We start from the raw sequence: 13,370 nt of genomic DNA, 5'->3' as shown, positions 1-13,370 counted from the left end.
CCAGAACCCTTTTTGAAAAAAATGGTCAGAGATAGCTTAGCATTTTTAGCATAATTTACAGTGTTATCAAGGGCCTAGAGGGGAAATCCAAAGATTTGTGCCTCTGAATTGTTTCTCTCTCCCTCCCTCTCTCTCTCTCTATATATATATGTGAATGCAATATATATATGCATTTAGTATACATTATGGCCTCTGTCTCCTTCAGTTTACTCCTCCTAGAGTCAAGGGTGATAATCAACAAATACTAGGAGAAAAAAATGAAACAAACAATTGGGACTACTACTTCATATAGAGTGGTAAGGGACGAGTGCACTACTTTTAGTCCTCTAAAGGAAGGGAGGTAGTCTCCAGTATACAAATGAGTGACAGGCAGAGGCAAGAGTCGGTGAAAACGGTGAGGCAGCTTGCTTGCGATGTAGGCCATTGTGCAAGATGGACCAGGGGATGAATGGTGAATATCCAAAGATAGGGAGTGGCATCCAGATCCCTTAGGGCCTGACTGGTCATTGTAGGGACTCTAGCTTTTTCCTAAGAAGCCACTGAAGAATTCTGAGCCAAGAAGAGACAAAAGTATGACTTTATGGTTTAGCAAGACCATCCTGTCCTGAGTGAAGGTTAAACTGTAGAGGAGCAAGGGTAGGGGTAGGAGGACAAATTTGGATATGACTGCAATAATCCAGGTGAGGGATTTTAGGTTACAATCGGGGAGTGATACTGGAGGAAGTATGTAGGGGCCAGACTGAATTTTGCTGATGGGTTGAATGTGGGATACTTGTCATTCCCTAGCAAGGACCTTTCTGAAGCCCTAGTGTAAATGCAGACCGGGGGGGTTCAGGATAAACTTGAAAGTCTCTCCTTTCCGGTTTTATTCCCTTTATAATGTATATTGTATGTAACAATGTTGCCCTCTTCCACAACAGAGAAATTTGTTGAAAACAGGAATCACTCTTCGGTGTATGTGCAGGATGCCCACATGAAAGATGAACAATCCCATTACAACAAATGGCAACGTGGAGGTCATAACAGAGAAAGACGTTTTTTCCCCCCCAAAGTACATATTCTTGCATTAGCCTCATGTATTGTATTCCATCGGGTATACAACTATAAAAAACAACCATTTCAAATGAGTTGGTTTAATTCCAGGTGGAACAGAGTTCAGGACAGAACAAAGAGTGAAGAGCACACACTGGCAGGACTTCGGGCTAGGTTTACTCTGACCTCACAACAAAGGCAGAAATGACTGAATGATAAGAGAACATGAGCCACTGATTTTATTATTATTATTTTTTTACAAAAGTTTATTCTTAAATGTACAACAGGATCTAAGACAACACTTCATTCTATCTATAGGTGGCAACAGATGCTATGGCAGGAAATCCAGATGTTTAAACAGGAATGGAATTAAAGATCCCCATTGTCTCGGGTACAAGGGACGGCTTACTTTTTGCCAGATTTCTTAATTCCACCTGTGGCTGCAAAAGGAAAAAAATGTCTCAGTTAAGAAAAAATATAGTCCTTATGGCAGAAGTGCCAGAGGCCTTATAAGGATCATTGAAAGGCTCAACTCTTGTGCTGGGCATTCTTTTTGACACAAGCATGTATAGGACTTTCCCAATAGTCTACTCTGGGTGATATCAGAATGAGGATGAGGCAGGGGCCCAAATAATGGCTGTGCCCTGGCCTGGATCTATATTGTTAAGTATTTCACACACTAGCTCATTTAATCCTCATCCCCCATCAACCCATTTTACAGATAATGAAGTGCTAGTGGTTAAGTGCTGTTCAAAATTATAAATTGGTATGTGACAAAGCCAAGATTCCACCCTGGGTAGTCTGATGTCCAGGTCCACATTCTCAACTGCCACATCACAGTACATATTATGATCCTGGGGTCTGGTTTACTATCTTTATTTTACTCAATTTACATTTGACTATATATTTGGCATACAGTAAATACCTTAAGAAATAGCTGATTTACCTTCCTGTACACAATCACAGATTAAAGGAAGGTACAAAACACCTTACATTCCAAAAGGGAATCTCAGTAACTAGAATCTCAACCTTGTGAATCAATTAAAACCCACTGGGATAGAAGTCTTGGAAAGCCCTGGATGACACTCCCACCATCCCCCCCCTCCACCAGCCCCAGTGTAGCTCATATAGGGCACAAATAACTATGGAAGAAATTATTCACTAGTGTGATGAATGTAAACAGCATTTAAGAAGCACAGAAAAGTTCAGGCTGCTGGGCTTGAAAAATATTGATACATAATCCATTTTTCCTACATAAAAGAAGTAAAATGGTAGGGGATTAGGTTAAAAGAGCATACAGCGCAATAGCACATTAAGGAGCCTGGACTTTTATCTTTTAGTCTAGGCGCATTCAGAAGTCAAGACTCAGTATGCAAAAGTATTTACTGGAATTAACAACATGAGCGGTAAGTCAAGAAATGCCATAAGCAAAAAGGAGCAAATACGAATTTAGGCAAGAAATAGTGAAGACTGTTTGGAAACTCAACTCTAAGATATATGAATCTCTGTGTTTCCATCTCTGCTGTTTCCCTAAAGAAAAGAAGACCAGAATGCCTGGGAGAAAAGATATTTCATTTCCAGGACCGGTCTGGCTCCCGCCCCTCCCCGCTGCTGCGAATTCAAGCTGGGTGGGGGTCGTCCGCAGTAGCTGACACGAAGAATCGAAACCTCACCAATGAGATAGGAAACAGACCAGAGAGATGCTCAGAACGTTTGCCCGGCTTGAGCTCTATTTGCCCTCACTTACCCAGGGGGCCCTTCCCCGCGGCCTTCGCTTTTAGCTCCTCGAGTTTCTTCTGCTCCTCTTTCTGTTTCTGCTTGAATGCCTTATCTTCCTAAGGAGAGGCAGACGGCGTTCACTCGAAGCAGATTCCCCAGTCCCTCCGCACCCTCCCACGCCTCCGCGCTCGCCCTCACCTCGTCCATCTCCTTGGCCTGCTTCTTGGGCTGCTTCAGGGGCTTCTTCTTGCCACCTGTAGGCGACACAAGCATGCTCAGTTCCGTCCCCGCCGAGTACTGTCCCTCTCCACCCCGCCGCCCCGGCACACTCACCTTCGCGGCCGGACATGGCGCCTGCCGCCCCTTCCCCAGGCCCTGCTACCGGAAGCGAAGCACCCCTACCCACCCCCTGTGCCTATACCTCCGCGCGGGCCCGCTGATTGGCTCCTGGTCAGGAAGCTGTGCTCCCGCTGCCGGAAGCAACTCTGGGGGCGGGCATTAAAGGACCAGAGGTCTACTGAGTGGCGGGCGCTTGGTTGGGGTTGCAGCTCTCGCGGTGGGGCGCCAGGTACGAGGGCCTGTCTTGCCAGGGAAGGGTCCGGAAGCCAGGAGGGGTGCTTAACCGGAAGGCGCTGGGTCTGGCATCGTGCATGGGGAAAGCACTGCGAGTAGGGGGAAGAGGCCTTTGAAGTTCAGCGCGTTCTTGGAACCGAAGAAAGCAAGCATAGCTGCAGGGAGATGCGAGGGAGGTGCCAGATATATGGGCGGGGGATAGATCACCCGGTCCTAAGGTTTTGGAGGCCACCGGAAGGAGTCTGGGTTTTAATATAGCCGGGGTGCAACTTTTTGCAAATTATGTTTATTCATTCAATAGGTTTTTGTTGAGTGTCATGCAGACAGTTTTATGGGGCACTGAGGATGCAGCAGTGAACAAAACACATCTCATACCCAATCCATCAGCAAATGGATGCCAGCCCTGGCAGAGCTGACATTCTGGGAGGTGAGACAGCCTGTAAGCAAAGTAAATAATTGAAATACATACCGCAGGTCACGTGATACGTGCGTGGAGAAAAATAAGGTAGACAGAATGGGTAGAGGGTGCTGGGATGGGAGTCCTTGGCAATGACATATGAGCAGGACTTGGAAAAGAGAAGGGAGCAAGCAGCGCAGATAGCTGGTGTGAAGGCCTTGTGCGGGGATCGTCTATTGTGTTGCAGCAACATCACGAAAGTCCATGCATGGTAATTACTTCAACGATGTGTTAGCTAACCTTATTGTGGTATACGTTTAGCAGTATATACGTCTATCAAGTGTATCAAATAGTCACGTTGTATATCTTAAACTTACACAGTGATATGGCAATTTATATGTCATTTTTATGTCAATAAAGCTGGGAGAAAAAAGGTCCATATGATTGGAATAGAGTGAGGAAAGGTATACTTGTGGGAGATGAGGTCAGGGAAGACTGAGAGCCAGGAGGTGGATGTCCTGTAGACCGTGGAGAAAATTTGGCTTTTACATTGAGAGAAATGTGGAACGACTGGAGAGTTTGAGCAGAGAGAGACATGGTCTGGCCTGTGTTTTGAAAAGGCTACTGGCTGCTCTGTTGATGATAGATTGTAGGGGCTAGAGAAGGAGCAGGGAGACCTGTCAGAAGGGTGTTATAGTAAAAGATGTTAGTCACTGGGACCAGGTGGTAGCGGGGTTGGGGGGGTGCTAAGAGGAAAAGGGATTTTGGTTTTAGAAAGGAAGAAGCATTTGCTGATGGATTGGGTATGAAATGGGAGGGAAAGCAAAGGGTCAGGGATGATTTGAGGTTTTTGGTCTGATTTGGATTTGGAAGTTTCTATCAACCAAGATGGAGAAGGCTATGGGAAAGGCAAGTTGGGAAGGGAAGATCCTCATTAACCTTCCAAGCTGAGTTGTGGATTGGGTGGTTCAGTAAATGAGCCTGGAATCTATAGGAGAGGTCTGGGCTGGAAAAGTCAGAATATAGTTGATTGGGTTTTTTTTTTTTTTTTTTTCTTGTTTAAAGTTTATTTATTTATTTGAGAGAAAAAGAGATTGAGGCAGAGAGAGAGGGAAAGAGAATCCCAAGTAGTCTCCACACGGTCAACACAGAGCCTGACCTGGGGCTCAAACTCACCAACCGTGAGATCATGACCTAAGCCAAAGCCAAGAGGTGGCTGCTTAAGCAACTGAGCCACCCAGGCACCCCTAGTTGATTGGTTTTTTAAGTAATGGTTTTGGGAGGAAAAAGCAGTGGGAGGAGCGGCACCTAGCTGGCTTGGTTGGTGTAGCATGTGACTCTTGAGTTCAAGCCCTAAGTTGGATGTAGAGATTACTTTAAAAAAAAGTAATGGTTTTATTGAGATACCATTCACATACAATACAGTTCACCTATTTAATGGGTACACTTAAGTGGTTTTAGCATATTCACAGTGTTGTTCAACCATCATTATAGTTAATATTTTTAACATTTCCCTAGATGGTATTTATTTATTTATTTAAATGTTTATTCTTGAGAGGGACAGAGACAGAGTGAGAGCAGAGGAGGGGCAGAGAGAGAGGCAGACACAGAATCCAAAGCAGGCTCCAGGTTCTGAGCTGTCAGCACAGAGCCCGATGCGAGGATCGAACTCACGAACCATGAGATCATGACCTAAGCTGAAGTCAGACGCTTAACTGACTGAGCCACCCAGGTGCCCCATCCGTAGATGGTTTTTAAAGCCATGGGACTGGATGAGAGAGGAGTCTGAGGACCTTGCCTTGCAGCACTGCACGTGGGTAGGTTCAGGAGATGAGTGGGGACTGGAAGCCAAGTGTAGAAGGCGTTTCAAGGAAAGGAAACTGGCACAAGGCTCAGGTTGCTGATAGGGCAAGTAAAATGAGGACTGAGAACTGATCACTGGATTTAGCAATGTGGAAGTGGCCTGGACAAGAGCATTTCCGGTGGCATGGTGGAAGTGAAGGCCAGATTAGAAAAGGTTTAAGAGAGAATGAGAGAAGAGGAACTGGAGACAGCAAGTGCAGATGATCTGTCCAGGAGTTTGGCTGTACAGAGGGGCAGAGAAGTGGAGCTGTTGCTGGAGAGGGTGTCTGATCAATTACTGAGCAGTGTCAGGTAGGGAGAGCACACGGGACCTGGCCACAGCTTGGTCTTCCTAGAGCATGAATTCTTCATCCCAAGGAATAAGAGAGAAGGTGGAAACCGAACAGACACAGGTGGGAAGGTATGGTGGGAATTTATAGAAGTTGTCTTCCAATTTTTAAATATTTTCTTAGTGAAAAATGAAGCAAGCCTTCAGCTGCAAGTGAGATCGAGGTACAGGTGATGGAGGTTTGTGGCATGGACAGTTGGTAAGAGACAGTCATCTGGATAGAGTGTTAGAATGGATCTGGAGGGTCAAGATTCTGAACTTGGCCCTCAAGGCCCTGCTTAATATGGTCTCTGTTTACCTCTTCAGCCTCTCCTCTGTCCACTCTCCCTTCCTCTGCTATTTTCCAGCTGCACTGGCTGCCTTTCAGGTTTTAGATGACCCCCAGTGCATTTCCACTTTTTCCCTCTGCCAGGAACACCTTCCCTGTGCTGGCTGAGGGCTTGTGGGACATTTGAATGGGGAGGGGCTGAGAATCAGGCTGGGGTGGGGGCTGGATGTCTGAGAAGAGGGACTGGAATAGAGGAACAACTTGAGTCATTTCCTCACACAGCAGAGTCCCTGCTGTCACCAAGCTTATGTTCTAGTGAGGGGCCTGGCAACATGTAAAGAAGGCAATATGTGTCTGATGGAGAAAAATAAAGCAGGTGGCCCAGGAGGGAATGGTCAAGGAAGGTTTGCCACGAGGTGGTGTTTGAGCCAAGATGTACAAGTCAGGATGAGCTGACTGGACCTGTCAGCTGACTGGACCTTTCTGTGGAGAAAGTAGCAGAGTCAAGCTTCACATGTTAGGGTGCATGGAGCGGAGGACAGGAGGAAGGGATGACAACCAAGAGGACCGTGGCTTGTTGGCCACTGGTGGGACTGGTGTTCATGGCAGGTGAGATGGGAGCTGTCGGGGGTTTTGAACAAGAGATGTGAAATGATGAGTTAACAGAGCCTCAAGTTGCCTTGTGAATAATGGCTCTGAGGGGCAGGGAGGAAGCCAGGACTTCACAGGAGGCTGTAGCTGTCATTGCTGCCAGGGATGGATGACTTTCCTGGGGTTCAAGAGTGGGTGGCTGGTAGAGAAGTCAGGAGAGGAGGCTAAGAAGGTTGGAGGAAGCCGAGGCGGGGGTGGGTAGTGATTTCAAAAAGACAAGTGATTTCAAAAAGCTGCAGAGATGTTGGAGAAGAAATCTGAGAAATACCTGGTGGATCTGGCAAGGTGGAAGTTTTGCAGGGCCTCCAGGAGAGCAGCCTCTCGGTGGAGTGCCATCCAGAGAGAATGGGGGCTGGGGAAGTAGTGACAGCAAGGTGGACACCTCTCTGGTGAGTGTTGCTGAAAAGGAGAGTGAGGGCTGTGGTTGGCAGCGCTGGAAGTCTGCTTTGCTCTGATGTAGGAAACACCTGCAGGATGGTCATGGGGCCACAGCTCATGTGTGGTGGATGCTGGCATTGAGGCCTAAGAGGCTGGCTTGACCCCTGGGTCATGGATGTTGTGTGCTTTCTTGGGCCTTGTGGATGGGGCCCAGGAGTTCGGGTGCAGCACCAGCTCAGAACCAGTGTTACGGGGATGTCCCTTCCGTGGCTGTCAGCTCGGACCCATTTTGGGCAGGAGGCATGTCCCTACCCAACCAACTTTGTTTTCTAGAGGGCCTGAGCTTCTCCAAGCACAGCACAAGGGGATAGGAGGCTGAGATGCTCTGAGTGGGTCTCTATTCCACATCACCTTACATTCAGGAGCCCCTTTCTTTGTCACCCAAGCTCCTCCAATTTATCTTCCTGTCCCCAGCATCCTCTGTTTTTCTCTCTGGCCTGGTTGTTTGGCCACTAGGTGTCACTCTGACAGCCAGCATCAATACTTGAGAGCTTGTGTGTGTTATGGTTGGGGGTTGGTGGGGGAAGGAGGGTTGGCCAGAGGACAGGAGTACTGGTCCAGGTTTGCCTGGGAGCAGGGGTCACCTGACCCTCCTTGGGTCCCCAGAGTCCCTGCTGCTTTGGGGCTCAGGCAGAGCCTGACTGGGTAATGGGAGCCTCCCTCTGCTGTTTAGGTTAAGAGAAGTGGGTGTTGTTGGGGCCCAAACAAAGCAAGGTTGAAAAGGGAGAGATTGAAGAAACCAGACCTATAGAGCCGGACTAAAGTTGGAGAGGAGGGAGAAAGCTTGTGGAAGGTTAGGAATGTGAGGGGTGGGGGGGATTGGAAGCCTGGAAAGCCTCAGAGGGCAGAGGAGGGCTCGTGTGAACCTAAGAAAAGTTGTCCTCTGTGTAGAGATACAGGCTTTTTGTTTTGTTTTGCCTTTTCCCTGGAATTGTCTTCTCAGAGGAGAGCCGAGGAGGGAATTTTCTGCCTTGGTACAGAATGACTTGTGTCCTTGAACATAAGCAAAACTCTGCTTTCCCAGTGCTGGGGCAGCCCTCAGAGTCTGGGCAGTTGATTTTGATGGTATTTTGCAGAACTCTTTCCCTGAAATCCCCTCAGTTCCCCAGTTTCCCTGGGAGCCTTTATGAATCTTTGTGATTTGTGAGGCTTTGTCAGCATGGACACAACTCAGGTTTGAAAAAAATATTTTTTTTTAAGTTTATTTACTCTTGAGAGAGAAAGAGACAGAGACGGAGACAGAGAGAACGAGTGGAGGAGGGGCAGAAGAGAGAGGGAGAGAGAGAATCCCAAGCAGGCTTCGCACTGTCAGCACAGAGTCCAACACAGGCCTCGATCTCAGAAACCGTGAGATCACGACCTGAGTCAAAATCAGCAGCTGGACACTTAACTGACCAAGCTACCCAGGCAGCCCTGGTCTGAGAATTTTCTTTGATGTTATCAGAAAACCGGGCACCAGGATTCCCATCCAAGTCACAACGGAGACCTGGAGGCTGTGGGGAAGGTGGGTGGGATGGGAGGGGCTGGTGGCATTGTGGAAGGAGATGGAAGGCATGATCTCCTAAACATGTTCTTCCCTGGTGTGTTCTCTTGTCTGGGAGCACCCAAGGGGGAAGCCTGACCACGGTGGCTACTGTCTCCAGGCACAACAGAGCAGCGCTCTGTTTGGACTTTTTCATGGAAATTAGTTCAGAACTGCCCCTAGGCCCTGAAACCTGACTTATGCCCAGCCTTTCTCAGCTGTGAGCTGATCTGTCTGGCGTCCCCCTACAGATCTCCTGATGACAGGGCGCAGCACTGTGTTTGCCATGCAGCACGTCCTCGGTGCGCCCCGTGTGGTGTGGAGAGGCCTCCTTGGAAGGGACCTCTTTATGGCCAGGACTCTCTGCAGCCCAGGCCCTAGCCAGCCCAGAGAGAAAAGACCTGAGGAGGTGGCTCTTGGGCTGTACCGCCGCCTCACAGCTCTGGGAAGAGCCCTGGGGCACGACATTCATCAGCGAGCATCGTCCACAGCCACGACTTGGTGGGAAAGATACGAAGAGTTTGTCGGACTCAGTGAAGTTCGAGAGGCCCAGGGAAATGTGACTGAGGTGAGGAGGGAAGCCGGGGTGGTTGGCCCTGCCTTCTGACTTGGAAATGTGGCTGGGAGGCTCTTGCCAAATAATTACCAGCCACGTGGTGCTGGGAAGCCTTGCCCAGGTTTGCCTTTTCTTAACAAATACTATTGGTAGATGAATTTGACTCATTTCTCACATGATAACTTGGATTCGATCGTACTGGGGGTGAAGATCTCTGTGTAACTGTACCCGTCTACCCCGAAAACAGGTTTCTGTGTACTGATGAGTCCCTGGCCATTGACATCCATTGTGTTAGGCCAGTGAACACTTCCTACATTGACTGAGGGTTGGTGAGAGTGTTACAAGTGTCCGCAAAGCCCCGTGTGTAATGAAAACATCCCTTGTGAAGGTAGAAGCCCAGGGCCAGGCAGCATCACACTGCGAGGTGGAAAGAGCTTCCTGTGGCTGGAAGCCCTTGGCGGTAGCAGAAATGCATTCTGTCGTCTCTGTTCCCATTCCTGCCTAGTACAGACCAAGCTAGTGAGGTGGCAAGAACCTGGGGGTTCAGTGGGAGGTTTTGAGGCACAGTGCTGTCTCTTCCCCTTGGAGGTCATGACCTTTGCTGAGCTGGAGTTTCTGGGTGTGTAAAATGGAGGCCACAGCAATGCCTCTTGTGTGGCATCGTCAAGAGGCGAAGATAAGGTAGCGTGCGTGTGTGAAACAGTTTAGGAACCTAGGTTCCTTTCCGTGGCTTGTATCCGACTAGGATTGGCTGGGTTTTGTGTGGAGCATTAGCTTTTTTCAAGTTTCTCAGGGGCATGTTATTTCCACTTGAATGGATAAATCCAGTGATTCTGATGGGTGTGGCCCAGGGCTGCACTTTGAGGACTACTGGGCGAGCCAGGATTTTGTGTCTGAAGGACTCTTTTTTTCCACCCTTTGCACTGACACCCCACTCACCTCAGCCACAGCCTTGTCGGGAATAGAGCTGAGACTGTGTGGGTGTGGAGGGAAGGGGCAGACAGCCTCCATTGTTCTCTCTGCAGGCAGAGAAAGTGTTCATGGTGGCTCGAGGGCTTGTACGAGAGGCTCGGGAGGACTTGGAAGTTCACCAGGCCAAGCTGAAGGAGGTGAGGGACCGCTTGGACCGCATCTCCAGAGAGGATATCCAGTACCTAGAACTGGCTACGCTGGAGCACCGGCTGCTGCAAGTAGGCACTCAGAAGGCAACCCTTCCTCATTGGATAGGGACCCTAGCCTGGCAGATCACCAAGGGGCAAGGTGGGAACCTGACTGGTCTGGTGGTCAGAGATCTGGTGAAGATGTAAACCAGAAGCTCTGGGCTCCAGGCTTCCAGAGCCTGTCCACCCACTTTCTCTTGGAGTACCGGGGTCAGTAGTCCAGGGCAGTATAATCTGGGCCCCAGATCCCAGATTGCTGAGGGGGGAGCACCAGGGAGGAGGGGACTGGCCTAGAGGGGGCCAGACACTTCCTTCTGATGGACACATTCTGTAGTCATCAGTGCGTGTCTGGTCGGACCCAGCACTGCTTGGGTAGGAAGGTAGCATTGCTCATCTTGACTGCCCCCAATTCCTTTGCTTCCTGCACCTGACCATGTTTATGCTGCCTTCATTCATTCAGCGGGTTTATTGAGCATGCAGTCTGCGCCAGGCATGAGGCTGAGCCCCAGGGACGTCTGCTGGCAGCTCCAACGGTGGGGCCACATTGCTGCTGTATAACACTGCTTTGCTTCTGCAGGAGGAGAAGAGGCTTCGTGCAACCTATCTGCGTGCTGAAGACTCTGAGCGAGAGAAGTTCTCCCTCTTCTCTGCGGCTGTGCGGGAAAGTCACGAGAAGGAGCGTACTCGAGCTGAGAGGACCAAGAACTGGTCCCTCATCGGGTCAGTTCTGGGGGCCTTGATTGGTGTGGCTGGCTCCACCTATGTGAACCGTGTGCGGCTACAGGAGCTGAAGGCCTTGCTCTTAGAGGCGCAGAAGGGGCCTGTGAGCCTCCAGGAGGCCATCCGAGAACAGGCATCCAGCTACTCCCTCCAGCAGAGGGACCTCCACGACCTCATGGTGGACCTAAGGGGCCTGGTACAAGCTGGCTCCGGGCTGAGCTCTGGGACCCAGGCAGGTACTTCCCCCACCCGAGACAGAGACACAGATGTCCTTTCAGCTGCCTTGAAAGAGCAGCTCAGCCATTCCAGGCAGGTCCATTCATGTTTAGAGGGTTTACGAGAGCGGCTTGATGGCTTGGAAAAGACTTTCAGCCAAACGGCTGAGGTGGTTCAGCTTGCGAAGGCTGCAGCACATCCAGGCCTGCTGGGGCCAGCAGACAGGGCCCTGCCTGGCTCCTTGCTGGAGCAGGGGAGCGTGATCTTGGCACTATCAGACATGGAGCAGAAGCTTGAAGCTCAGGTCAACAGGAACACCATCTACAGCACACTGGTCACCTGTGTGACATTTGTGGCCACTCTGCCCGTGCTCTACGTGCTCTTCAGGGCCAGCTAGCCCTCCAGAGAGGGCTCCAGGGAGCTGAGGGGATAGCCGTGGATACAAATTTAGCTAGAGAATCCCAACAATGAAGTGAGCCTTTGGGGTGCACACAACCTCAGCCTGAGGCTGAGCACCATCTGTGTGGCTCACCAGCAGGCGTACTTTGATTTTGAGAAAATGCTCATTTATGTTAATTATCAACACTTTGTACTAATGTCCAAATAAAATGTCTTTCGGTTCGTGTTATTTAAATATTTAAAGTAATACTTACATCAGATGGAGTTTTTCTTGTTGAAGGTTGAGATTTGGGACTTAAGGGCTGAGCCTGGAATTACAGTAATCACGGCCCCCTTCCGTTCCTCTCTCATCTCCTCTTGGTCTCGTCCTCAGTTCAGAACCATGTTGGATGAACTTACCCTTGAGGCTTGGGTTTTTGTTTTGGATTGCCAGGTCTGCTTGCCCAACCCTCCTATGTCAGATAGCTTGGGGGTTCCGGGGAGTGGAACCAAGCCTGCACAACCACGGCTGACAATGGTTACTTGCCCCGCTTCTGGATTACTTTCTCTGCCCTGGTGGGGAGAACCTTCTGGTTCTAATGCTGGAGGGATGATCAGAAGAGAGCAGGGAAAAGGGATTGGAGGAATGGTTGATAAATATTACTGGGGACATAATTACAGGGATTGGTAGCCAGTCTGGGTCCCTGTGCAGAGAGCTTTGGGCAGTCCAGTGTGCCCCTAGAGCTAGGTGTCCTCCCATACACAGCCTAGAGATGGCCTGTACAAGCATGGGCAGAGCTCAGCATGTCAGCAGAGTGAACCTCAAGGCAGGCCTCAAGGCAGACCTGGGACCTGGGTACAGGCAGAGTTAGGTTTTGCCTGTGAGTTTGAATGGGGCCTGAGATCTTGTGATCCTATAAGTTGAGGACACGAGGCCTGGCTCCAAACCAGCCTTTTCAGTGGCAATGATGGAGACGGGCCTCCCTGAGGTGGGAGGTACGGTGGGGGGCCCGAGGGCAGACTGCCCAGAGAACCCCTGACCTGTCCCTTTGCAGAGGAGAACAGCAACCTTTGATCTCCTGGGCTAAATGGCCATAGGTGGCCTTGTGTGTCCTTGAGTAAATAGGAAGAGTGGGGAGGCACTCTGTACTCCCACAGGTCTGGAAAAGCCACTCCTTTCTAACCCTAACCCTTTCTGAACCCTGTATACAGGGTTTGTGGGGAAGGGCTTCTGTGGGCTGGGGTTTGCTTGGGCCTGTGTGGAGCCTCCTCTCAGCAGGGGCCTGTGGAACCAGTAGGGTTTCCCAGGAGGTACCCTCTGTACTTGGAGCCTGTGCTCAGGTTTGGGCAGTGAGTATGACCTGGGTGGCCCCATGGGTTCTGTGAACCTCAAGTGCCTGGTCCTTTGGTCATTTGGTCACTCCATTCTTGACATTGTTTCCTTTGTGTAATGGTTCCTCAGGATGGCATGAGATGAAAAGACCTCTGTGCATGGGATGTTCACCCTCCTGATGGGGGGTAGGAGGTACCATATCTGTGTACAGATGAG

At 49.8% G+C, this 13,370-nt stretch overlaps 1 protein-coding gene and 1 long non-coding RNA gene across 3 annotated transcripts; one reads left to right on the top strand and one right to left on the bottom strand.

The window, feature by feature from the left end:
- Nucleotides 1-1,248: 1,248 nt before the first annotated feature.
- Nucleotides 1,249-3,165, bottom strand: LOC125930682 (uncharacterized). Its single transcript, XR_007460203.1, has 4 exons — nucleotides 3,085-3,165; nucleotides 2,950-3,005; nucleotides 2,780-2,867; nucleotides 1,249-1,472 (listed from the first exon to the last, which is right to left on the bottom strand). It is a non-coding gene; the product is annotated as an uncharacterized LOC125930682 (long non-coding RNA).
- A 91-nt stretch (nucleotides 3,166-3,256) lies between these two features.
- CCDC51 (coiled-coil domain containing 51) lies at nucleotides 3,257-12,064 on the top strand. 2 transcript variants are annotated; one of them, XM_049642626.1, is made up of 4 exons: nucleotides 3,257-3,319; nucleotides 9,043-9,359; nucleotides 10,373-10,537; nucleotides 11,085-12,064. In XM_049642626.1, exons 2-4 carry the CDS (start codon nucleotides 9,051-9,053, stop codon nucleotides 11,838-11,840), a joined length of 1,230 nt encoding a protein of 409 aa, XP_049498583.1. In that variant the 5' UTR covers nucleotides 3,257-3,319; nucleotides 9,043-9,050; the 3' UTR covers nucleotides 11,841-12,064. The 2 variants fall into 2 exon arrangements, with proteins under 2 accessions (XP_049498583.1, XP_049498584.1); XM_049642627.1 differs by lacking the exon at nucleotides 9,043-9,359.
- The last annotated feature ends 1,306 nt before the right edge of the window (nucleotides 12,065-13,370 follow it).

Source organism: Panthera uncia, chromosome A2, assembly GCF_023721935.1.
Source record: "Panthera uncia isolate 11264 chromosome A2, Puncia_PCG_1.0, whole genome shotgun sequence".
Lineage (NCBI taxonomy): Eukaryota > Metazoa > Chordata > Mammalia > Carnivora > Felidae > Panthera > Panthera uncia.
The sequence above is the reverse complement of the archived record's forward strand: the minus strand, read 5'-3'. Positions and strand labels throughout refer to the sequence as shown.

Coding starts and splice junctions, on each gene's coding strand:
- CCDC51 (XM_049642626.1), top strand. CDS start 9,051: ATGACAGGGCGCAGCACTGTGTTTGCCATGCAGCACGTCCTCGGTGCG. Junction 9,360..10,372: donor CCCAGGGAAATGTGACTGAG/GTGAGGAGGGAA, acceptor TTCTCTCTGCAG/GCAGAGAAAGTGTTCATGGT. Junction 10,538..11,084: donor TGGAGCACCGGCTGCTGCAA/GTAGGCACTCAG, acceptor TTGCTTCTGCAG/GAGGAGAAGAGGCTTCGTGC.